The 24589-nt window shown below is 40.8% G+C and overlaps 1 protein-coding gene across 17 annotated transcripts in view; it reads left to right on the top strand.

Moving 5' to 3' along the window:
• The window catches only part of PKP4 (plakophilin 4), a 235706-nt gene that overhangs the window by 185476 nt on the left and 25641 nt on the right, over positions 1-24589 (top strand). For 12 of the 17 annotated variants that reach the window (XM_057317943.1, XM_057317931.1, XM_057317942.1 and 9 more), the window contains 3 exons: positions 1894-2117; positions 8822-8950; positions 10066-10279. In XM_057317943.1, coding sequence (XP_057173926.1) covers positions 1894-2117; positions 8822-8950; positions 10066-10279 — 567 coding nt within the window. The remainder of the gene's footprint in view (positions 1-1893; positions 2118-8821; positions 8951-10065; positions 10280-24589) is intronic. The other 5 variants (XM_057317940.1, XM_057317933.1, XM_057317950.1 and 2 more) reach the window with 1 other exon arrangement.

Below are 24589 nucleotides of genomic sequence, written 5' to 3' on the forward strand. Positions count from 1 at the left end.
TAGCAGATATAGACAGGAAAACCTTTGTTGGAATATTCCTTTGTGATTTTTGTTGCCTGGAATGTGTATTTAGAGAAGATCCCTTTATGAGTTATTTACCTATCTTTGATTTAGCATGTATGCAGCCCAAGTGCATTTCACATTACTTCTTTTTAGATGCTAGATTTCCTCTGAATGTCTAAGTGTAGAATGTGAAATAATATTCCTTATGATGGACCCAGTCTGGGACAGAATACAATAACTGCATTTATAAAAATAGGGAGCTATTGCATCGCACCCTTGCACCCCCCCTGTCACATTTATGCCACACTATAGTGGCTGATAGAGCAGAAGCTATAGCCCATGGCCATGTGAGCTGCCAGACTGGGCTGTGGGTCTGGCTCCTGGAATCCCAAGAGGCCCTTCCTTTTTTTTTTTCTTTTTTTTTAAGAGTTGGTACAGGGGTGCCTGGGTGGCTCCATTGGTTGGGCATCCCACTCATGGTTTCAGCTCAGGTCATGATCTCAGGGTTGTGGGATCAAGCCCCTCATACGGCTCCACACTCAGCTCAGAGTCTGCTGGAGATTCTCTCCCTCTGCTCTTCCCCCTGCTCACTCTCTCTCTCTCTCTCTCTCTCAAATAAATAAATAAAATATTTAAAAAGCAAAAGAGATAGGACAGATTTATTAACATGCCCACACTGATACCCCCATAAAGGCATAGCTCTGGGAGGCATACCTCCCAGAACACCAGGAGAGAGGAGACTGTATCTGAATTGACTCTTTGCCAAACACCGATAACTTGGTCTGCTGCAGGATTTTTCTTCTAATAAAGTGTACCAATTTTTAATAGATATCAGTGAAGAAATATTGCGCTTATTATGTTCTGTAAATTGAGGAATTTTTTTTTAAGATCTAATTGGCTTTATTAAGTGATTGGTAATTTAGCATCCTATCAAACAAGTAGAAGAAAACTCCCAAGGAATTTCTTTCATAGGCTTAAGAAATAAATAGTGTTGGGGCGCCTGGGTGGCACAGCGGTTAAGCGTCTGCCTTCGGCTCAGGGCGTGATCCCGGCGTTATGGGATCAAGCCCCACATCAGGCTCCTCTGCTATGAGCCTGCTTCTTCCTCTCCCACTCCCCCTGCTTGTGTTCCCTCTCTCGCTGTCTGTCTCTATCTCTGTCAAATAAATAAATAAAATCTTTAAAAAAAAAAAAAAAAAGAAATAGTGTTATTAAAATCATTTCATTGTGGAAAGAATATGTCTGTGGTCATTGGAGAGATACCTTCTGCAATAATTAAGAAAGAACTCTTAAATACAGTGTACAGTACCTTTATACATACCATCGTGCAAAAATTTCGGGGAGTAGCTGTAGAAGAATTTGATACATCAGTCTTCCTTCTCATGAAGTAAATTTTCCAGTATTATCAAAATCCAAAGGTCTATAAATAAAATGCATATCAAAACGAGTAACCTGTGTACGCTACGTGTTCGAAGTTTGATGATCTCGATTATCTACAGATTTGAATAATTGTTTTATATTGCTAAAATGAAATTATGTCATTTTACCATTTATTTCTCAAATTAGTTTCTTTTCTATATTTCCCTTGCACTTTTGTTACTAAATCTTAATAAACATAGTAAGCTCAATCATGTAAGAAGATTAATAGTTTTATTTTTGCTCTTTTCTGCTAATAAAACTGATATATTGTTTGTGTATATTAAAAACCTAAGTGCCTTTTTAGCACTAATGAGCTAGATTGGTAAAATCTAAATTGGTAATACTGGTAAAATCTTTAAAGCAATTTATGTAATTGTTAAAAACTATAACCCTTCTTAAAAGTAGTTTTACTTTGAAAAGTATCACCTTGTGGAGAATATACTGATCATTTTTAAAATGTTGATTTTCTAGTAGGTGTTGGAAATCTGCAAAGGACATCCAGCCAACGAAGCACCCTTACATACCAAAGAAATAATTATGCTCTGAACACAACAGCTACCTACGCGGAACCCTACAGGCCAATACAGTACCGAGTGCAAGAGTGCAATTATAACAGGCTTCAGCACGCAGTGCCAGCCGATGATGGTACCACAAGATCCCCGTCAATAGACAGCATTCAGAAAGACCCGAGGCAAGTACTGGTCATGAATCTCCAGAATGCTACCGTATCACAGGCATCAGCGTTCCTTCACTCGGGCTTTTTTTCAAGTTGCCAAGTCTATTATACTATCAGTTAACTCCTTATCTCTAGTATTTCCAGTTGTATTTTAGCACTGTTGGTCATTGAGGTTAGTTTCATTTTAAAGATAGATTCCTTCTTTCAGTGCTTTAATAATGAGTTAGGGAAGGCACAGGTCTGCGTGAGTATCTGCAGCATTCATTGCTGACATACTTCGGCAAGACAACTCCCTGGGATAGCCTCTTAGTCTGAATTATACAAAAGATTTTAAAGGATCATTTTAACCCTTTTCCTGTATCCTGACTGACTCTTTAGATGAGGGCTTCAGAAAAAATATATGGCGTTTTAAACTGGAAAAGACCAGTGTTGTGTACATTTTGAATCCTACTGGTCAATGCTGTGTTGCGCTTTTATTAACTATTAACTTCTGCCATTTAGGAGAAAATAGTTTACAAGAAATTCTCATATTTCATAAGCAAAAAATATTTGGCCAATAATACACGTTTCCTCCTTTTACTTTTATTTGGCCGTGTAGAAAGCATGTTTTATTAAGATAAGTATGAGTCATTTAGTACTTGATTGATTTTGAAAAATAGCCTCATCTGTAATGAAAGCTATTTGAAATATTCAGGAAATAAAAAAGATACGAACTGAAAGAGAGTTTTAATTTCTGAAAGAGTGGAATTATTGCTAAATTTTAAGCAGCTTGAGTATTATATGAAGGCATATATTAGCAAGATTTCATTCACTCTTTGCCTACAAATCGTTGTTTTACTAGAAAATTGTTATAATTATCAATTCATTTTTAGCAACCTACCAACTTATTCTAATGAATGTGAATTAAAAACACGAGTGAGATTTTGCTCATTAAAACAAAATAAAAGTGCTTTTGAGTTGAATGGGAAGCCCACTGCTTCACTAAAACCATTCCACCTAGTCACTCCTTTGCCTAAAGTTCTTCATAGTTCAGACATCCATTTGGTTCTGCTACTCCATGTTCTTGCCATTTCAAGGGTTTTTAAGTAACTTGTCTTCTAGTACCTCCAGTATAATTAAGTAAAAAATACTTTTATATGATTTCATTTTTTAAAACCTCAAAATGACAAAATACTAAGGCACCCTAATAGATGTGGAAATTCCCAAAAGGGTTTTAAATTATAGGCAATTTAGACCAGACCTCGGCTGAACCTGAAGAGAAAAGAATAGCTATCCAGAAAGACAGTGAAGTGTGATTAGAGCTTTGAGCTTAATATATGTCCCTGAAGACTTCAGTTTTGACCTCGGATATGAGTTGATTCACTATAAATAAGGATTTCATGTATGATAATATACTTCAGCTTATTCATAGTATGATAATTTTGTAGTCTAATGCATAAAACTGTTATGGCTAGCTTTGATTATGTGAAACTTCACTGATAATGCATTTTGTAAGATGAATAAATGATTATTTTATAATACTAAGTGCATTTATTCTACACAGAACTGGAATCCAGGTGAATCTGAAGTTTAAATATTCAAACCAAAATAAAAAGCTCATGACAGCTTTTAATTTTTAGTTTTGAAAATAGCAAACTTGAGGTAATATTTTTATTCACTTCTAAGCCCACATTCTTTACCATTAATGCTGCATTATAATTAGCCTGAAAAATTTCTTGTAAGACTGAAGCAGTTATTGATGTTTTCTATACAAATGGAAATTTGTGTTGTCTAGTGCAGAAGCAAAGTTTATTAGTAGTATAAGCAACACATCTTAGAAGGAGTAACAAAAGTACCTCCTATGGAAAGTGATAGCGACATAAAGAATAAGAACGTTCATGGTATTCCTTTTGAGCACGGCCTAATCTGTGCAAAAGAATTCCATTTACTATTCCTTTGACCTTTATATTGTCAAATATTTTACATCCACATCCATAATAAAACCCATAATATAGTGTTACTACTTTTACTGTAAATATTCAATTATCTTTTACAGAAATTAAGAGAAGTAAGAAACAATGATCTTTACATTCACTTAATGTTTACCACGTATAGTTCTCTTCCTATATGTTCTTACTGTAAATTCAGGTTTCCATCTTGACCTGTTTCCCTTCAACCTAACCCGTCCTTTAGCCTTTCTTGTGTTGCATGTCTGCCAGCAACATTCTCTCAGCTTTAATTTATCTGAAAATGTTTTTATTTAATTCATTTTTAAAGGATATTTTTGCTAGATAATAAAATTCAGGATTGATAGGTATGGGTTTTTCCTTTCAGCGCTTTAAAAAATGTCACGCATTGTCTTCAGACCTCCATTGTTTCTGGTGAGAAATCATCATTCTTATTATGTAATATACCTTTTCACTGGCTACCTCTCAAGTTTTTCTCTTTGTCTTTGACTTCCAGCAATTTTACTATGACAGACCTAGGTATGTGTGGGTTTTTTTCGTTGTTTTGTGTGTGTGTGTGTGTGTTTTTGGTTTTGGTTTTTTTTTTTTTTTTTTTTTTTTTTGGTTTTTGGTTTTGGTTTTTTACATTTATCCTTCTTGGGATTCGTGAGAGTCTCTGAATTTTGGTTGATGATTTTTACCAAAACTGGGACATTTTTAACTATTATTGCTTTAAATATTTTTTTCTATTCCAAACTCATTCTCCTCTCCTTCTGGTCTAAGTTGACATTATCCTACATGTTACTAAGGCTATGTTTGTATTTTAAAATATTTTATTTCTCTATGTTTTTCATATTGGTATTTTTTATTGATCTGTCTTCGTATTTACTGTCTTCTGTAGTCCCCACAATCTGTGGTAAGCCCATCCAGTGAATTTTTTACTTCAGATACTTGAATTTGGTGGGGTTTTTTTTTATAGTTTCCATGTGTCAGAAGACATTCTTCATCTATTCATTCCCTATATGCATCTTCTCCTTTATTTTTTTGAGCACACCTATAATGACCTTTCAGAGTCCTCCTCTGATAATTCCAATATCTGGGTTTTCTCTGGGTCTGTTTGTGTTATTTGGGTGTTTTGTTTTTGTTTTTTGGTTTTTTTACATCTTTATAGGTCACATTTTCCTGTTTCCTTTTATACGTAGCAGTTTTACATCATATGCTAACTATAGTGGATGATCCATTGTTTGAACTCTGCATTCTGTTGTCTCCTGTGAGGGTTCTGAGTTTTGTTGTGGCAGATAAGTAAATTACTGACAGATGCTTTTGATCCTGTCAGGATTGGCTTTGTTCTTCTAGGATGGGTCTGTTTCAGGTTCGTTTTACTCCTAGTGTATTCCTCTACTCTGTGGCATAGTTCTTTGTGGAGACTAAATCCTGGAGTGCTCAAAGAGGTTTGCTCTCTGACTGGGCTGGAGGTCAGCATCACACAGCATATGCTCAGCTCTGTCCTGCAACAGCTACTCCATTGACCTGTAGATGTGTCATGGATCTGTACAGCCCTGCACTCAATTAAGGACTTGTGAGTAATCCTCTTATAGACTCGTAGAATCTCCCCTGCATAGTTTTCTCCTCTCTGGTACCCTGTGACACAATTCCTAACCACTTTAGCATCCCCAAATTCTGGTCTCTCGCCCTCAGTTCACTAAGTCCATTGCTCTACTTCATGGACTCAGCTTCCTGTGTCATGATTCAAAAAAATGCCCTAAGGCAGAAAGCCAGGGAATATGAGGCTCCTATGATGATTCCTGTCTCTCAGTGATTACATTCATATGTTATCCATTGTCCAGGACCTAAAAACAGTTCCTTCCTACATTTAGTCTGGTCATATAGTTTTGTTTTGTGGAAGTACCAGTTATTCTATCATGGCTGAAAACAGAAGTCTGGGCTTAGGTGTTTTTTTGTTTTTGTTTTTTTTAATTTAATATAATTTTTTTTTTCAGTTAGCCGGCATATCGTACATCATTAGTTTTTGATGTAGTGTTCAACGATTCATTAGTTGCATATAACACCCAGTGCTCATCACCACACGGGCTGGGCTTAGGTTTTAATGATGCAAATCCTAGCAGACATTGATGCCATCCAGCCAGCCCATGAAATGATAGCAATCTTTTCAGGGTAAATTTCTGCTGAAAATCAGGATTGGGATTGATGCCAACCAAGCCTAACTGCCCATCTCTAGCTGGAGCCCACCCTTTGTATTATCTGGCCCTCATAGTACCCAAGGATACCAGGAAAGCTGGACCATATCTGTGCCATTTAAAGAGGAGAGAAATGTGTATTCGTAATGATTGTGAGTCATCAAGGAAAGATGAAGTCATACTCCTTGCACTCTGTTAATTACAGCGTAGATTTACATAACAGGCTTTGGACAGATTTTGACCAGAAATAATTAACATAGTTAACAGTACATAAAACGGTGGCCCTATTTAGAATAGTTCCTTTTTTAGGGCTGACGAATATTAATAAAACATCCATATCAATATTATTTCAAAGTATATAAAATATTTTAATATACATTTAATATACATCATCACAATTTAATCATCACAGCCAACCTAAGAGGAAGGTAGAGATGATAGTTTTATTGTTCCTGTTATTCAGGTGTGGAAAATAACACTCCAAATAATTAAGTAGTTTTCAAAATCACATAGTAAATAAAAGACCTGGAACTTCAACATGGGCAATCTAACTCCAAATTCTATGTTTTTTTCCTGCTGTATTAGCCTGCCTCTCTTCGCGTTTGTGGTATTCTTCATGTTTATTAATGATATTCTCAACCAGTCTGTCCCCTAAGCCAGAAATCGCCATCTCACCCTTGGCTTCAGTTTTCCAAAAATGATCTGGCGGCTGTGCAAAGAGTGGATGGGGTGAAGGGTTGATATTTGAAGCGGAGAGAGCGTATAGGAGGCTGTTAGAGACGCCAGGCAAGATAGAAGGGATGGGTTGGGTTTATATGAAATATTATAGAGATAGTAAACAAAGCTGGCTGATAGGTTGGTTAAGAAGGATTTAGGAACGAGAGAAATCAAGGATGGCTCTTTTTGCTTTGAGAAAATAGTGGATAGTCTTTTTGTCACCAATCTTTTCGAATTCTGATCCATTCTGTACTTGGCCACCAGAGTTATCTTCCTTATAGATGTGACCTTATAAATCCTTGCATTCTCTCACTGTTCTGCCTCAAAACCTCTGCCTCTGTGCCTTATGTGTAGGGGAAGCATATAGACTACCTGGGTCTCACCCACCTCCAGTCACTTAATTACTAATCCCAGTTCCTTGTCTCTATTAAAGGTTATTTAATAGTGCCTACCTCATGGGGCAAGTCAAGGTAAATGAGGTGATGCATGTAAAGCTCATGACACAATGCCTGAAGCAGGTAAACTCAATAAATAATTCCTGGTGGTGCTATTAAGGCTAAACTTCTGAGTTGGATGTAAAGATTCTGTACGTGAAACCAGTGCTTGTATCTGTAGCACCTGCTCTGGCACGTGCAGCACAGGAAGGAGTCACTGCTCGTTTGAATGGGTAAGTATGTGTGTGCAGGTATAGGTTACCCCTTTGAGGCGGACAAGCAAGTTAACGCATGGAGCCTTCCCAGACCGAGAGAGACTCTAGGCCTTTACAGACTGGACAGTAGAAGTACCACTAGGTTGCTAATTTAAAGGTTTTTTAAAGGTTTATTCAGTATTCATTTTTTTGTAATAGTTCATTCTGTAGTCAAAGTCTGCAAATTTGTTGTTTTGTGAACTGTTTCTAAGAAGTTGGTCTCCGTATGATATAAGCATATATTCACATTTAACAAGGATCCCAAACAGTGAGCCAATCAGTTGCTCACAGTGTGATGTTACCTGAAAAGGCAGAGTATAAAAGTGTATGATCTTAGTATGATTGTGTACTCCTTACACAAAAAGTGGGGATAGCGTAGGGGTTACTGATACAAACTCTGAAAGCAGACTGCTCTGCTGTTGACTAGCCGAGTGACTTTAGGCAAGTTGCTTAGCCTCTCTGTCTCCCTCCATATCTGTGTGGTTGCAATAAGAATAAATGAATAAGTACTCATGAAATATTAAGTGCTATTTAATATGATCCAGTTCTCTGAAAAAAAGTTCTATATACCCCACGTGCACATTTGCACACATGATAGAAAAAAAAGATCAGCAGGAAATGTCAACAGTGTTTTTTTCTGGGTATAGGATTATTGATTAAATATGTTTTTATAATTTTCTGTGTTTCTATCATATAATCAAGAGCAACCATACATAGTAAGTTTCTTAAAAGTTTTCGGGCCCACATTATTTGCAAATTCCAGGCTGACACCAGATCTGCCTATTCCCACCAGCCTTTCTTTCTCTCTGCTCAGGCATGACTTCTCACCTGACTAAAGTGCACTTGTTTGCCTGAGCCTCGCACCTGCAAATTTCTGACATAGGTAGAAGGGCATAAAATTAGAATCGAAGAGGAAAATGAGGATGGAAAAGTTTTTCTTATTAAGAACTTCCTTTGTTCTCTTGACTCTTTCAGTGCATCTGTTTATCGTGATTTCTTTAAGATCCGAAGCATCCGGCCCTCTGCATGTGTTGATCGGGGGGAAGGTTCCTCACATTTATCTATTTTAGGAGTCTGGTAACTTCCAGTTCTGGCCTCAGCCAAGCTTTTTTTTCTAATGACAAGTGCTTCATTCAGCGCATTGTTAAAACATGGCCCTTCCTTTTTTGAAGCCACGTTTGTCTCGCGCAGGGAGTTCGCCTGGCGTGACCCGGAGCTGCCCGAAGTCATCCACATGCTGCAGCACCAGTTCCCGTCGGTCCAGGCGAACGCAGCCGCCTACCTGCAGCACCTGTGCTTTGGTGACAACAAAGTGAAAATGGAGGTACAGCCCCCAGCGCCGGGCAGGCCCCCGGGACGCAGTCCCTTTCCGTTGAGCAGTCACATGCCTGTGTGCTTCAGAAATTACCAGATGCAATGCAGAGGCCCTTTCAAAGGGATATTTTGGTATCAGATACCCCTTTACTTCTTAGCCATGCATTTCAGTATTTCTCAGGAGAAACCAGGATGAGTATATCCCTTGGAGTGCTGTTAGCATTTTCAAATCAGGTGTCCACGATTATCTTAGTTACAAAACAGGACGCAGAAATCAGTTTAACTTGCATTTTTAACGTAGTTTCCAAAAATCTATTACATAAAAATGATGTATGAAACTAGTGAGCTCGTGTACTTGACGAGGTTCTAGTCAAGATTGGCGCCAACATATAATTAAGTCATGTTACAGAGAATTTATAACCGTTACTAATACTGAGCCTATGTGAGTATTTTATTTGCAATTTTAAAGTTTTTTTGGCATTTACAGAAATACAGTGGGTCACTGGTTATCGACTATTGTCCTATGACAGATTCTTTCTTTTAACGTCTTAGCATTTTTCCCCCTGGAATGGCATATGGAACCTCAGTGTTTTTCATCAACCACAATGCAAAACAACATACCCGTTGCTGAGCTAAAGGTGGATGAAGGAAATAGAGCCCAGAAATATTTACGTAATGTGCTAATTAATTGACAAATGGAAGATTAGGGAGAGTAGTCTAGAGAAACAATTGTGTAAACCAAGTGACTTCAGTCAAAAATCCTTTCCTATATGTTACCTCTGATCCTGCTTACAGCTTTGTTGTGTCTGTGTATTTGCTCATTGTGCTCAGAAGTGTAAGCATCATCCTTCTGTGCTTTTAGGAGGTTGGAGTAGGATTGTGCTAGCTGCACATGGCCATTAAGACACCTACTTCTCCTTTCCTGTTTTTAAGCCAAACCCAGGAAAAGAGCCTAATCTTGGAGAGTGTCCTTAATGTTTATAAAAGATGTGTTATTTAGAATAAAAAGCAACCTTTTGAAATGATCTGGAGTTGTCCATTTCCCATGATCTTTCCATAACAGACTTGTTTGATCACTGATGAATCATGTCACTTAGGCCTGGTACCTAATATTTTTCATTCTAGGTGTGTAGGTTAGGGGGAATCAAGCATCTGGTTGACCTTTTGGACCACAGAGTTTTGGAAGTTCAGAAGAATGCTTGTGGTGCCCTCCGAAACCTTGTTTTTGGCAAGTCTACAGATGAAAATAAAATAGCAATGAAGAATGTTGGTGGGATACCTGCCTTGTTGCGACTGTTAAGAAAATCTATTGATGCAGAAGTAAGGGAGCTTGTTACAGGTGGGTAAACAATGTGATCTTGTCCTGGAGGAAATGTGGAAAACCATGTAGACGATGCCTTTGTACAGTGGCACTGTGAAGAAGTGGGAGGTTCTAGGTATGAGATCATGATGTCATGCTCACGACTGTGACAAAGGCTGAATCTAATCTAATGATTCAGTGGCAGTGCTACGGGCTCATCTTGACTAGTATCAGTTATTGTACGCTAATGAGTAAGTATCAGCTAATGGATGTCTTGTACATAGAGAACTGAATACGTCTTTTTTTAATTATGTATTCCATAGCAAATCTGCTTGTTTTCAACAGACTGGCTCTCCTGCATTATGAAAGAAAAATGCTTTCCTAGGTCCCGGAGATGTGCAGGTGAATAGAACTCAGTCCCTGCCCTCCTTCTCAGGAGAAACACAAGTGGTTCTCGGGATGTCAGTGACATGTGGCAAGTGCCAGGACGCAGTGGAGGCTGCACGGAAGCACAGAGGATGGCTAGGGAAGTTCCCTGGTTTATGTGAAACCAAAACTGTCTTAAACAATGAGGAGGCATTGGCTGGGGAGATACTTCCGGTCACAGGCAGAGGCTCGGAGCCAGCACAGAATAGGGGCTCAGAGCGTCCAGCCTGAGAGGCATCCTGAAGGAAGACAAGGCCAAAGAGAAATGCAGGTCTGGTTTGGGGAACTTTTATGAGGAACTTGCGTCCCATACACAGTGGAGGTGATTATAGGGCATGGTGTAGGTGGTTTGGGCCTTTAAGTGCATTTTTCCCGCAGACACAGGGCGCAGGATTGATTGGAAGTAGATGCGTCTGGTGTCTGGGAGGCCTGGAACCTAGTGGTCATAGCTTGAGCTGCAATCGTGATAGAAGCAAGGGGTGGGCGGTTGAAAAGAGGGAACAGTGAGAGAGACATTTCACAGCGAGGTCACACTGGTCCAGCGTGGGGCGTGAGAGAACAGGAGGAAGTGAGTGATATTTCATCTTGAGAGACTGGACGTTGCAGCACAGTCAGCTGGATTCAAAGGTTCTTGAGGTCCAGACGAAAGAACATTTCTGCAGCAGGGCAAAGTAATGACAGCATTATTTATAATAGAGAATTAGGGGGAAATACTGAGTATTGACTCATAGGAAAATGGTTAAATAGAGGGCAGAACATTCATAGAGCAAAACTACGGACAAGGGTTAAAACAAGTGCATTAAGCTATCTGTGGCAACATAGATAACTATCCAGAAACACTGGCAGAATGATAAGCACAGCATGATACTATTGGTATAAAGTTTCATAACATGCAGGTTGAGTCTATACATTTTTTGATATACGCACATGCAGTGAAGTTAAAATTTTTCATTGGCGTGACAGAAGCTAGGTTAAGGATAGTAGTTGCCTCTAGGGGATGCAGATGGAGAAAATGGGATTGGGGGCTATCATCCAGCTCTGTGTCTTTAAAAAGAAAAAGAAACCTGAAACAAATAAGACAAAATATTAATATTTAACAAAACTTCATAGTAGTTACCTGGGTGTTTTATATTTGCTGTGCCATTTTTCATGCTCAAGATATTTAATTTAAAATTTTCTAACAGCATTTTTAAAAAAATTAATCCCATTCTCCACTCACTTCCACTATGAAATTAAAGCTGTAGATTCTGTCAGATATAATTCAGTAACAGTTGGGAATGTAGCAAACCATCGTGAATCTAATGTTTAAGGGGAGTCAGCTTTCTTATAAGATACTAATATGGTCAAAATACAGTACCCTGTACTCCAAATAATATTGATATGAAATTTACATAATAAAAGTAGAATATACTTTATGTATAATCCTAAACTCTGGAATGGACTGCCTGCCTTAACGTAGTTTGAATAATGTTTTAACATATCTAATAACATATTGATTTATTAGTATGTTCTCTTTTTCAAATGCTTTGGAGGCAGCAAACCCCCCTCACACCAAAAAAATAAATTATTTACACTTACATATGTATGACGTATGTGTATAAAATTAAAATCAGGACAAGCTAAATAGAATTAAGGAAAAAGGAAGAATATAGACATAGCCATTCTAGAAGTCAACACAATCACTGTGATTATGCCCCCAAATTAGCATTAAGCTCTCAGGGATGTTTAGAGGAGACAGCACGTTTGCAGCATATGAGTGCTTTCTTTCCTTGTCTGGTGTTTCTTCCCCCATCACTGTGAACTTCCTGTGAGATTGTCTAAATACTTTCTCCCAGTAACACCTGTGCGGCCAGCGAGCCTGCAGACTAACGTGTGTGGGCTCCCTGTGAGACCAGTGGTGATCTGTGGATATCCTGATGTTAAAAGCACAGCTTCTACTCAGATTTGGTTCTCTTTTGATTAACTAAGCACTATAAATGTGCAGTTTTTTTCTCTTCTGTCATAATTTCTCACAGAAGGAATAAGTCTTGGCTGGATTTTTGTTCCTGAGGCTTTATCCTTGGGTGAAATGGTTACAGTGCCTGTCCTGAGCTAAGCTCAAGGAATTTGTAAGATTTAGTGATAAACAAGAAGCAAGTACATGAAAGTTTGGTGATTTCTTTTTCATTTGAGAATAAATCCAATTTATTTGAAGTAGAGCCAGACTTTACTACTCAGAGCTTTTAGGTACTAATTCACCTGGTGCATACTCTGGCTCTAAGTGCTAATTCAGAGACGTCCCTCCATGTTCCACTATTTCGTGTGGATGCAGTATTAGCTGCTGAGAACACAAGGTGTTTTCAGACATAGGCCCTAGCCTCGAAAGGAGGATATGAGTGTACTCATTCAAAAAGGCCTATTCCTCCAATAGATATCTTGCTTCCAATGTAAAACCAGCAACAACCTCTGATTTTTTTTTTTTTTTTGAAGCAACTGCCAGTAGCTTTTAAGCTTTAAGAAGTATTTTTATCCATACTTGTAGGAGAGGAAAAATTAAGAGTTGCTTTATAACTCTGTACTTTTACTCCTAATAATTTATACTCATATAAGAGCTGATTGCTTACAAAACATTCCCTTCAGAAGTCGTCTTTGCTTTGGAATGGGAGTGGTCAGTTTGTGAACACTTCACTCAGTTGACTTATATAAAGGAGTTGGTCCAGAGGACTTAAGAAGTGAATTTCCAGCTCCCAAATGCTAAATGTCAGCCTCAGTTTGATTTGTATATAAACATTATCCAGCTAATATGAAACTGCAAAGTCATAATGTAATCTAGCATAGTTATGTGTGTGTGTGTTGCATGTATGCATGTATTTATAGACCAAGATTTATGAAGACAAGAAAAATTATATGTTCACTTTTTTCAGCTCCAGAATTTAGTGGTTACCACCTTTAAATGCTCTTCAGTAATTTTTAAAAAATAACGAGTCCCTGATGTGTTTTAAAGCATGACAATATCAAGACATCCTTGCACTCTTTCATTCATTCTTTCCTCGAGTCAAATAAGCCATCTTTGAACCATAGAATCACAGGGTTGGAGAGGACCTCAAAATAAATTTTGTCGCATCCACTATCTGATGCATGTATGCCCTGTACAGCTTCCACATAAAGTAGCCACCCGTGATGTGCTCGGACCCACAGAGACAGGGAACCCGTTGCTTTGTGGGGTGAAGACTGAGCAGTAGTGTTATCCAGAGAGCAACAAGAAGACATTAAGTATGGCTTGAGAAGGCAAGAAAGATGGGCCCTCAGGAGCTCATTTGGCTAGGAATAGCCCTAAAGGAGAAGACCAGTTGGCCCTAAATCCAGCATCCCCGACCTCTCTTAACCAGAAAGTGTGTCCCAGTCTGAACCATTCTCATTAAAGCATGTCTGCTCCAAACATGGGCAGCTGGGTTCTCTGTGACCACATCACTCGGCATGCCCTATGAGCTGCCCATTTCCTGTAAAATCCTCTTTGAAAACAGAACACTGTCCTTCCAAATTTCAGTGTTCTGCCAGTGTCTCCACAAATCACTCTGGCCCTGGCCGGCCTCGCACAATGTTTGCACTTTGCAGGTATGGTGTAAGAGCTCCTCAGTGGGGATTATAGTCGATTTAGGATCGTGAAATGTTAAATACAATGAACTGCCGTGTTCAAAATATTGTATTATCTGAAAAAATTACTATCCCCTTTGAAACTAGATATTTTATTCTTAACAATAAGTAATTCAACTTAGTTATTAATCCAAAGACTTACATTTTTTCTAGTCCCCTTTGTTTCAGTTTGGCATTTAATATACGTAAATGAAGAAATTTTAGCTATTTTTTAAAAAGATGCCTCACCTTTGCTTGGAATATAATAATTGCCCAGCACCTGCATTTTGGGCCACATCTTTATTTGCAAAGAAAAATGCTTTTTGCCAGGTGTATTTTCTCAAGACAGTATGGCTGTCATTGTTAATTAAAATGGTCCTGTAATAATGTAACAGGATTTTTGTGTTTTCTTCATTGTGTTGAACATTTTCCAGGTTGAAACCTAAAGAGCTTTTCTTTTAGTAATTGCTGATCTGTATGGGTGCTTAGGGGGCTTTTGTTGTTGTTTTTTATAGTCACAAAGACACTTTTTGCCTTTATTGTGCTTAAACTTGAAAGCTGCATGAAGTATGGTTGTTCCCGGTTGGGTTAGAAAATGAATGTCTTCGAGGCCACACGCTACGGGTGGAAAGTGGGAACATCTTGTCACTAGAAAAGATATGTGCAACTCATTTGCTCAAGATAATTAAATAGTGTTTCTAAGCCAGGAAATATGAGTTTCGAGTTTTTGAGCATCCTGCAAGCATCATTTTTTAAAAGCTATTGAAATTGATATTTCACAGAATCCGGAGGCTTACCTTTTAATGTACCAGATGTCCCAAAACTACCACACTTCTATTATCCCTATTAACACTAGCATTAAATATCAAAAAGTAGCCTTCATTCTTGAATAATAATAGACTTTGTTTAAATGACTGCTATAGTCACATTCTTTCCAATTTAGCAAGTGATTATTCATCCATATGGCTAAGTAAAATATTTCCACACTGTTTATTTAAGAATTTTTGGATGCTAGCAGTGGATTTCAAACACTATGCAGAATATGAAATTAGGTTTACTCCCTTACTGATCATTAGCACCATGTTTCTAATTAGGTAATAACTTAAGAAGGAAATGATAGGCCTGCACTAAGAAAGGGTAGATGGTCCAGGCTAAAGTTTAGCCAACAGTAGGATGTTGTATAAAGAGCAGCAGCTTAGTGGACATGCATTCAGCCATTTGGACTGTTAAGTGCCATTACAGGATAAAATAATTTACTAAACATGTCCCCTTGGTCTAATTATTATGCCTTCAAAAAAGTCATTTGTTCTTTGGTCCAGAGAGGAGTTGGCCTATTTTTGTCCTGCTTTTTGTGGACCACTAGAGCCATCAGGTGTTGCATGGGGAATTTTCAGAAATCTAGCAGCATCTCTTCCCAATTCCCAGCCAATGTCAGTGGGATCCTCACCGCTTGCCCCACTTTATAAAACAGGAACAACAGAATCGTGTGCTTTCTTATTTACTGAACATTTCAAACCATAAAAATTGATAATAAGAAATAAAATGACAAACAAAGAAGTTTAATTGATAAGACAGAACCATGTATCATAAATGAGACAACTCCTAATTCAGAGTCACAGAACTTTGAAGTGGAAAGTGCCTTAAAGAAATCTTCTGTTCTGCCCCCCTATATTGCCAATGAGAAATTGGGGTCCAGAGAGATTGAGTCCTGGTTGGGTTCCTGGCTTGCAGGCCAGAGCACTTCCTCCTTCGCTGCCTCTACCTCTGCCTCCTCTCTTGGCCCATCCCTGGGCCACTGACAAGTGCTGAGCAGGTGCAAAATCTGGGGGTGTATCTGCCCATTTTCAGTGTCGCCTCCCTTCATTCTTTCAGATAACCACTGAAAAGAAGAAAGAAAACACAGTATCTCCTTTATTCTCTGCATTTCACCTGAGAATGTAGAGAAATCTGTTTGAACTCGGCCAGTAGCACGTTCACATCAAACTACTGATTGGGTCTAATCATAAAGTGTCAGGTTGCTTAGAAAACGTGAAATGTGATTTTAGTCTTGTGACTATTTCAAGATTTATAGTCCAAGTATGAAAAGATTCAACCTTGTAAGTAGAATATGACCTTCTATTTTATGTGTAGGCTTCTAAATGCCAAGCAAAATGAGGCAGTCAAATGGGGAGTGTCAGAGGTCCCTAGAGAACTCAGGCGGTCAGCTGTTGGTCAGGGTAGAATTTACCAGCACAAGAGAGGCCCCATAGTGACACACTGTCTTGGGAGATTAGACAGCCAGTATATTTGAGAAAGATGAAGGCCTATGACAAAAATCTAAAAAGAAGATGCCCAAGAGACGCCAGCCCAGGTCCCTCGAGGACTTTGCAGTTTCTAAGTCTATAGGACTTCTCGTGGCTTAGTAGTGGAGGTACTTTTGTCTCTGGGCTTCTGCTCAGGGCCAGACAGCGAGGCTGAAGATTGAGTGCACATGAGGAAGCACGTTCCTGGAACCCTTCAGAGTCAGCTGTGGAACACGTAACTTCAGTGACTTCTTCTCGGGCACATCTCTAGGATAGTGTAAATGACCTAGTTCTGTGCCAAAAGCTAAAGTAGCTTGAAGAACAACCAAGGTGGCCAGGTCACTGCCCTCCCTGCCACCTCAGCATCACTGGGATTCTCTCGGGAGGATTTCCCTTTGTGTGACCTGTTCGCTTTTACAAACTCTCCCTGGCAGAAAGAGCCATCCTTTACATCCCTTATGGGCAATTCTCAGTCAGCATTTCCTAATTACTGATTATTTTCAGCAGAAATGCCTTTCCAGGGTATGGAGGACTCCGTGACTACATGATGTAGTTAATACTCTCCACCTATCCGTGAAGTTGCAAAATTACCTGAAATAAGAGTATGTTGGAATGTAAATGTGAGTCTGTAAACGGATCTCTAGAAATTGATCTTTTCAAAGATGCTGTGATCCACCTTTGTACCTGAAAAATCACAAAAACGCAGGCTCACCCTTATGTTCTTTAAAGATTCTAAAGATCTGTCGCTCGTGTCCTTTGGCAGGGGAAGACTTAACCAGCAGGAGCAATCTCCTTCAAATTCAGTATGTAGGCTGGAGCCCCACTCTGTACAGCCTCTGCTGCTAGCCCAGGCCGTGGGCTCCACACTGCTCCCTCCAGGGAAGATTCCTTCTCCCACATCACCTAAGCGCCATCTCCCTCCTGCTGCTGAACCAGAGGCGGTGACCACTGCGCTCATAGCTGGGCCCGAGGGAACTTTTCCATGGCTGACAGGGAGTATGCATGAGCTGTGTGCAGGAAACCACAGGAAGGGGGCCAGCGAGCAAGGCCAGGCCCCCCCAGCTGGCTGGGCCAGGCCTCCCTGTGGGACCCAGCCCTGGGGCAGCTGGACTGCCCATCACCTAAGTCGCCAGCTGTGCCGGCCTGCAGGGAGGGCAGCAAGCAGGCCTAGTCTGGCGGCAGGAAGAAGGAAACCGTGAGAATCCACGATGGCACGTTCTACCGGGAGTCACTGCACACGGTTCAACCAGCCCCTGCTGAGATGGGAGCATCTGAGGAACCCCAAGAGCGATTGTACACTGCTTTGAGTGTTGTTTCCTCAGCATTATAGCTGGAGAAAGAAAGGCTTTTCTATGACTGAAGCCAGTACTTCTGCCCTACTCCCGTAATAATTGCTTTCCCATTAGATCAGTTCTATTCCTGTTTCATAATTTGTTCACAGCATTCCAGTCCTGGTGGAAGCTTGAGTGATTTGCCTAAAGCCACAAATGGTAGGCATTCTTCACTGTACTGCTCTTTTCCTGCTGCCCCTTGATTTCCTCCTTCCTGTTACAGCTCCAGATCCTCGCACAGATGCCAGGCGGGGGCTCAGCTTGGAGGCTACCCTCACCTTGCGTCAGGCTCCAAACTCTCGGCACAAGCACTCGCCCTTCCTCTCTGCCTTCCCATCTCGTCCTCACTCCTCAGGTCCTCATCACATTCCCCCTAAACGACTCCCTGGGACATGGGCTCTGCCCCTCCTGGTCCATGAGCCCCCCCGCCCCCCTGGTCATCCCTGGGATCACACTTGTCCCTGCCTTCCACACTTCCCCACTTGGCAGTTCACGTCTGCAGCCCCTGTCCTTCCCTTCTAGGCCAGCCGAAGGCTGTAGCCCACCTGGAAGGATTTCCCCCACCCCAGTGCTTCTCCCCAGCTTCTGCCCTTCACACTTCAGCTTAGAATGTGGTGGTCCCCAATCCTACCAGACGGTTCCTACGTGTAGAAAAACATCCAGGGAGAAGCAGCATGTTGTTGGGAGTGACTGAGCTCTGGGGTAAGATTGACTTGTTTCCTTCCGGTTCTGTGGCCCCAGGCAAGTCACCCCTCCCGGTACCAGCTTCCCCAGTGATAAACAAGTACCTGTTGCTTGGCGTGATGATGGGTGTGGAGTGCCTGGCACAAATGACATGCGGGCTGTGCTTGCCGGTCCTCCGACACTCGGGTGCTTTGTCACGGCTGCCTTGTGCTGTAACTGTTTGTGGCAAGGCCTCTGAGAGCAGAGGGCTCACCTCCATGTCTCCCTTAGATGCTGGCATGCAGTGAACAAGTATCTCTCCCGGCACTTCCCAATAGAAGTATAATGTAGGGCACATGTAATTCTGAACTTCCTAGTAGCCACATGAAAAAGGAAAAAGAAACAGGTATTATTTATTTTTAAAATGTAGTTTATTTAACCCAGTTCTTCTAAATGATTTATAAGCAATATAAAAATTATTAATACGAGGTTTTACATTCATTTCTTTCATACCAAGTCTTCATTCTCCACTATGTATTTTACACTTCTAGCGTTCGGCTCAATTCGGACTAGCCACGTCTGGATAGCTCCTCTACTCCGTGAACGTGTATCTGAGAGGCCTGAGCTGCATGGCTCTCGTGGACAGGGACGTAGGTGGCCATATTGTGACCAGATGTAGTAGCCATAGAGTCATGACATTACTGTCTTCCCAACAGAAAGCCTCAGAGGTTTATAAAAACCCTACAGGGGTTAGGGGAGAGCTTCAGGGACAGCATCAATGAGAAGAAATGGAGAGGTGTATTTGCTGGATCATGATTGTTTCAGCCAAAGATTATCTAGGGGGATAGTAATGGAGGCATGCGCTCGGAGCAGGCGGTGGCCCCAGCTTCAGAGCCCCTACTCCTGCCTTGTTACCCACAGACTGATTTTACAAGAGGCACACACACTCTGACCTTCATATGCAGTCTGAAGGCTTGATGTTTTATATTTTCACTATTAGCCTAATATTTGTATCCTGACTTATCAAGAATGCTTGCAGGGTGGGTATCCCAACACCAGCGTGTTCCAGGGAGCACACAGATTTGGGGGCAGGGGGGTTGCTGAGCACACGTATCAGAGCTGAAGCGGAGGCATGAGAGTGACCTGTCCTGACGCTCGCTCTGTGCCGGAACGGTAGGGACTCATCCTCTGTTCTCTGATACAATACTCTCCCGCCCCTAAGGCTTGCGTAGTTCTGTTTAGCTCATGGACATCTTGTAAACAGCAGGACTGACAGAACATCAAGCACAGACACCGAGAATAAGGCTCTCGAAGAAGGAAATGCAGGAACATGTCCGGCAGGGCTGTTTAAAGCGTGCTTTGTTCTTTTGGCTGTTTTATTTTTCTTTTCGCAATGTCCACAAGCATTTGTGGGGCTTTTTTATAATTAGGAAACTGGGCATAAATTGACGGCTATGTAAAAATTAATGCTTTTAGATTTCTTTCGTATCAGAAAGAAAAACAATTATGTAAGCTGTTACATATTTCAGCTACCAGAGAAATAATATTTTCCAAATGTTGTTTGGTTGGTTTTTAATGTCCGTTAAGAAATTCATTTTTCAAATAGTGCTATTATTTTAATTAATCAGTAAAATCAGTTTCTAATTTGACTATAAAATTATCAGTTGGTTGTTAGAATAGCTATAAAGCTACTTTTAAATACGAGCTCTTTCAAAATTTTGCAGTGTAGGATTTATGTGAAATGGTATTTTAATTACTTTATTCATTCTTTGTGGGGAAAATGAACTTTCATCTTTCATGGGAGTATTTCATTGCGATTATTGGTTACTCATAATTGCATGAACTTTTTCCTGCGGTAGAGAAGCAGCAGCTTTTTCTACAATAATATGCATGAAATTCTCTGATATTTTCTAAATTAGTTTATATGTGTATATTCCTAGCTCTCCCAACAAATAGCTAATTGCCTTAAATTAAAGAAAAACCTCAAGCTTCCTAAACCAAATTATAGTTTATTGTTAACTTCCTCTTTAGAAACCATGGAGTATGCTGATAAATCTTTTCGAAGCAAACTTTGCATGAGGACCTCAGAGCTCGAGGTTTGTCATGTTGATGAGGATGTAATCCTATGGCTTTCTGTTTTCTCAACAGTCTTGGTACATCTGGGAGTCGGTGTATTTACTGTTCATTACTTACTGCTCTAGCAGCATTCTTTTGACCCAGTAAATGAGGCCTAGACAGACCAAGTGGGGAGAACATCGTTTTAGTACCACTTCAGTGGGGTGGAGTACACACAGGTATTATTAGCTCGTCTTAAGAATGGTGCTTTTTACTTGGAATAAATAAGCCAAATTATCATTCCATAGCTAAGGCTTTTAAGTTTAATTTGAACCTTCTTCATCCAGTATTGGTTGATCAGAACTGGTTGTTTAGGCTTTCCATAACCTTGTTTTTGAAACAGAAAGTGGGGAAGAAAAAAATCAATGTCTGTGATATTCAAAGTGGCTAGTTGAAATCCACACCCAGTGCTGTATCTCTCTGTGTAACAATGTACCGTGCAGGATTAGAGGGATAATGTAACTCAGTGCAAGATGATAAAGCTGCCTTGGTATGGGTCCTCTGAATGCTACAGACTTGGCAAAATAGAATCTTCCCCTTTTTTCTGGTCAAGAATAATTTTGAACATTTTTTGAGGTTATAGAAAGCCCGTAGTAGACTTTTATATAGTAGGCTGGTTTTATGATCAATAAGTCATCTCAACTGACCAAAAGATAACAGTCACCTTGTGTACTGAAGGGTTACATATTTTCAAACAATTTAACATTTTATAATCGTGTAACACCGATCTTCTCTATTTTGCCGTTTTGAGGGGTTAGGATTCTGGCGCGCTGCTGTAACTCTTAACTTCTGGTTCTAGAGATGTAACAGAAATGGGATTCTCCTATCCTCAGAGCTAATATGTTGGTGGTTTCAATAACCATCTCTTTTAGTCTTCATATGAAAGGTGAGCAAAACTATGCTGGCAAATTCCTTTAAAGATCCAGGACATTGTTCTGACCTCTCCCTGTAGTTACAAACCTAAAAGACACTCCTGAATACTCAGCTTAAGAAAGGCAGGTAATAATTATGAGCTAAGTCTGACAGAAAGGAAATAAAAGGGAAATCGAAAAATAAACACATGCTATTAAATTGGGTCCATCAGTAAATATTTTTGAGCACCTGTATGTGCTCTGCATATGTGTAACAAGACTTGTAGAAGAATGGATCATGGTAGAGTATTTGTTCCTCATTATACTTGCCTAAGTGAAATTAAAATTAAGTTTAGAAATACAAGTACTCATCCTTTAAAAAATCAACATGTGGAATTTCAGTCCTACAAAATAAATGGGAGGCTAATTCATTTTGTGCAGCTTGGCTCTATGTGTAAAGCACACAATGCCTGGCACAGAGTAAAACCACAGGAAATGGTCGTGTTACTGTAGTTTATACTGATTCATGCTGTTCAGTCCCACGTAGGTAATAGTAAACAACAGAATGACATATAACTCCACTGGTCATTCTAAATGCCTGATAACGAAAGAGCAGGACAAAATTCTGGTACCTGCACAGAAAATCAGGGAAATCCACAAATATGGGAAATATCCTCTTCGTAGAAGTAGGTCTTAGCAGGAGCCAAGAGTGGAGGCAGGAACCACGAGAAACAAGATTTTCTGCCAATGATCAGAGAACTTCTAGGCATCAACTCCTAGATTCGTCGTGCTAAAGACCCACCCCTCTTCTTAGTCATGTTTTCACCTGAAGTCTGTGACTCACACTGTATCATTTTCTGTAGCTGTATATCTAATTTTATACCTATAGCCTGTAATGTAATAGGCTTTTCTTTCCATAAGCCTTGCCTTACAGTTAACTTTTATACATTTATTCTGTGAAGTACAATGAAGCATATGAGAAAATGCAGCCCTCCCCCATGTGTTGAATTCTGTGGAGTGAGGGATTTGAAGACATGTTATCAAATTGTCAGGGGAGGTTAGGCGATGACCCTCCCCACCGACAATGTCGGGGCTGCATGCTGCCCTGCGGCTGGCTCAAGCCCCGCAGGCCCCTGCAGTACCCTGGTCCAGTACGGCTGTCCTCATTACCAAGAGTGCTGAAGCCCCACGCATGGCAGCCTTTATCACCCACCCTTCTATGTCTCAACCCACTCTTTCTTCCATCTTCTTTCCCTTCCCCGTCTTTGGGTCAGGATAAACCTCCAGGGACTTGTTTTTCATCCTTACCTCCCAGGTCCCTCCCTTGGTCTTGAGTTCTCTGATACCTTTTCCCTGAAACAGTGCTTTTCAAATGTCTTTCAGACATGAAACCCTTGTTTCAAACAGAAACATACAGTGTAGCCCAGTACTGAGAACAGATAAGTACGGAGCCACTCTGGGTGAACTGGTGTGGGGATCTAGTCCTCCTCCCGCCACACCTCACGTGGCTGCACTGAGAGAGTCCAGCGAAACCTCCAGGAAACAGGTAGTACCACCTCCCTAGATTAAAACCTCCCTGGATTAAAACCATTTGATTTAGAAACTGACGGCCAATTCTATCAGAATCCATGGGAAAATAGCTCTATCTGAGGAACTGAAGTTCATTCCATAAGCGCCCCAGTGTGTGCTGCATTCTCAGCTAGAATGCATCTGTTGTTTGCCGCATGATAATTATATAAGCAGACGTCTGTCATGGTGGACAGAACAAGCCTTCAGAGACAAAGCAAGGTCCATCCTTTTCCTGATTCCAAACTGTCTAAACCTCACTCCCATTTGGGGCCTAACTAGATGAACCACTGCTGAGACTGAGGTCCTTTGGTGATGGTGAGCTAACCCACCCCGAAGGGTGGGAGCAGAGAAAGGGCGAAAGTCCTTGGGAAACAAGGGTAAGCCCATCCAGCCAGGTCCAGAAGTCAAAGGCAAGTGAAGGAGGAGAGGAGCCAGGCACCGGGTGGAGCAGGCCAGAGCCCCAGCATCAGCCTCCATCACCGGCCACTCCCTGTGCAGTGTGGATAGGTCAGGGTGATGTGCAGGGAAGGGGCCGTCCTCTCTGGGCTCGGTCAGAGTATCAGTTTGCTATCTGCAGCTCAGGCCCTGTGCTTGTACTGCTTCCTCCAGAAGGAAAAGCTCCTGTCAGCTCTCTCACGCCTCGCTCCTTTGTAAAGGTCCCTGCAGTTTCTCCAGGCCCCGAGAAGGCTGGGCGGACAGTTTGCTGCTACCGGGCACTGGAGCAGCCGTCCTCCCCCCACTCTCGATCAGTCACGTTCACAAGCCTCGCACGCTCCCACGGAAGTGGGCAGATCTTGCCAACTCCTTCCCCTCCCCAGGGCCTCAAGCGTTTTGTGTGTTGATAATTGTACAAGCGCTGTACAGGCTTTTGAGCGTCTTGTCAAGGCGGCATCAGGAGTGCAGGGCTCTGCGGGACCTCAGTACCAGCTGCGCCGCCTCTCCTCGCCCTCCTTTCCTCTGACTCGGGGAAATGCAGGGATGTGCAAATGACATAGAGTAGGTTCAATCTTGAATTTGCTCTAACTTCTAAAAGAGTAATTCTTAGCAAGTATGTGTGCTGTAACAATCATTTAACCCACTTCATAGTTGACACAGAAAAGAAGACGCTCTAATATGCTTACAATTTAAATACCGCCCTAATAAGCTACCTTCAAGGTCTGTCGTCCCAGCAATCCTGATGTGAATTACAATATGAGGGACTTAACGTGTTGTTAGTCTCACCTACATCCAAAAAGGCGCGGCAGTAACTTGCACCTGGTAATACAACTCTTAATGTGGAAATAAAGATGTTTAGACCTCGTCTGAATGAGGGAGACGAGCAGACGTAACCACCGTCTTAGGTACGTCGCTGCAAGCGTATTTAAGCTTGAGCTTCCCAGTAGAAAAGGAAGCATGATACAGAGAAACGTGTCAACCTTTTGAGAAAGAGAAATTGTTTCCAAGTACTAAATTGTAAAATCGGTTTGTCACACAGAACCCTGAACGTAAGGGATGATGCGC

The sequence above is a fragment of the Ursus arctos genome, unplaced genomic scaffold, assembly GCF_023065955.2.
Source record: "Ursus arctos isolate Adak ecotype North America unplaced genomic scaffold, UrsArc2.0 scaffold_1, whole genome shotgun sequence".
Classification (NCBI taxonomy): domain Eukaryota; kingdom Metazoa; phylum Chordata; class Mammalia; order Carnivora; family Ursidae; genus Ursus; species Ursus arctos.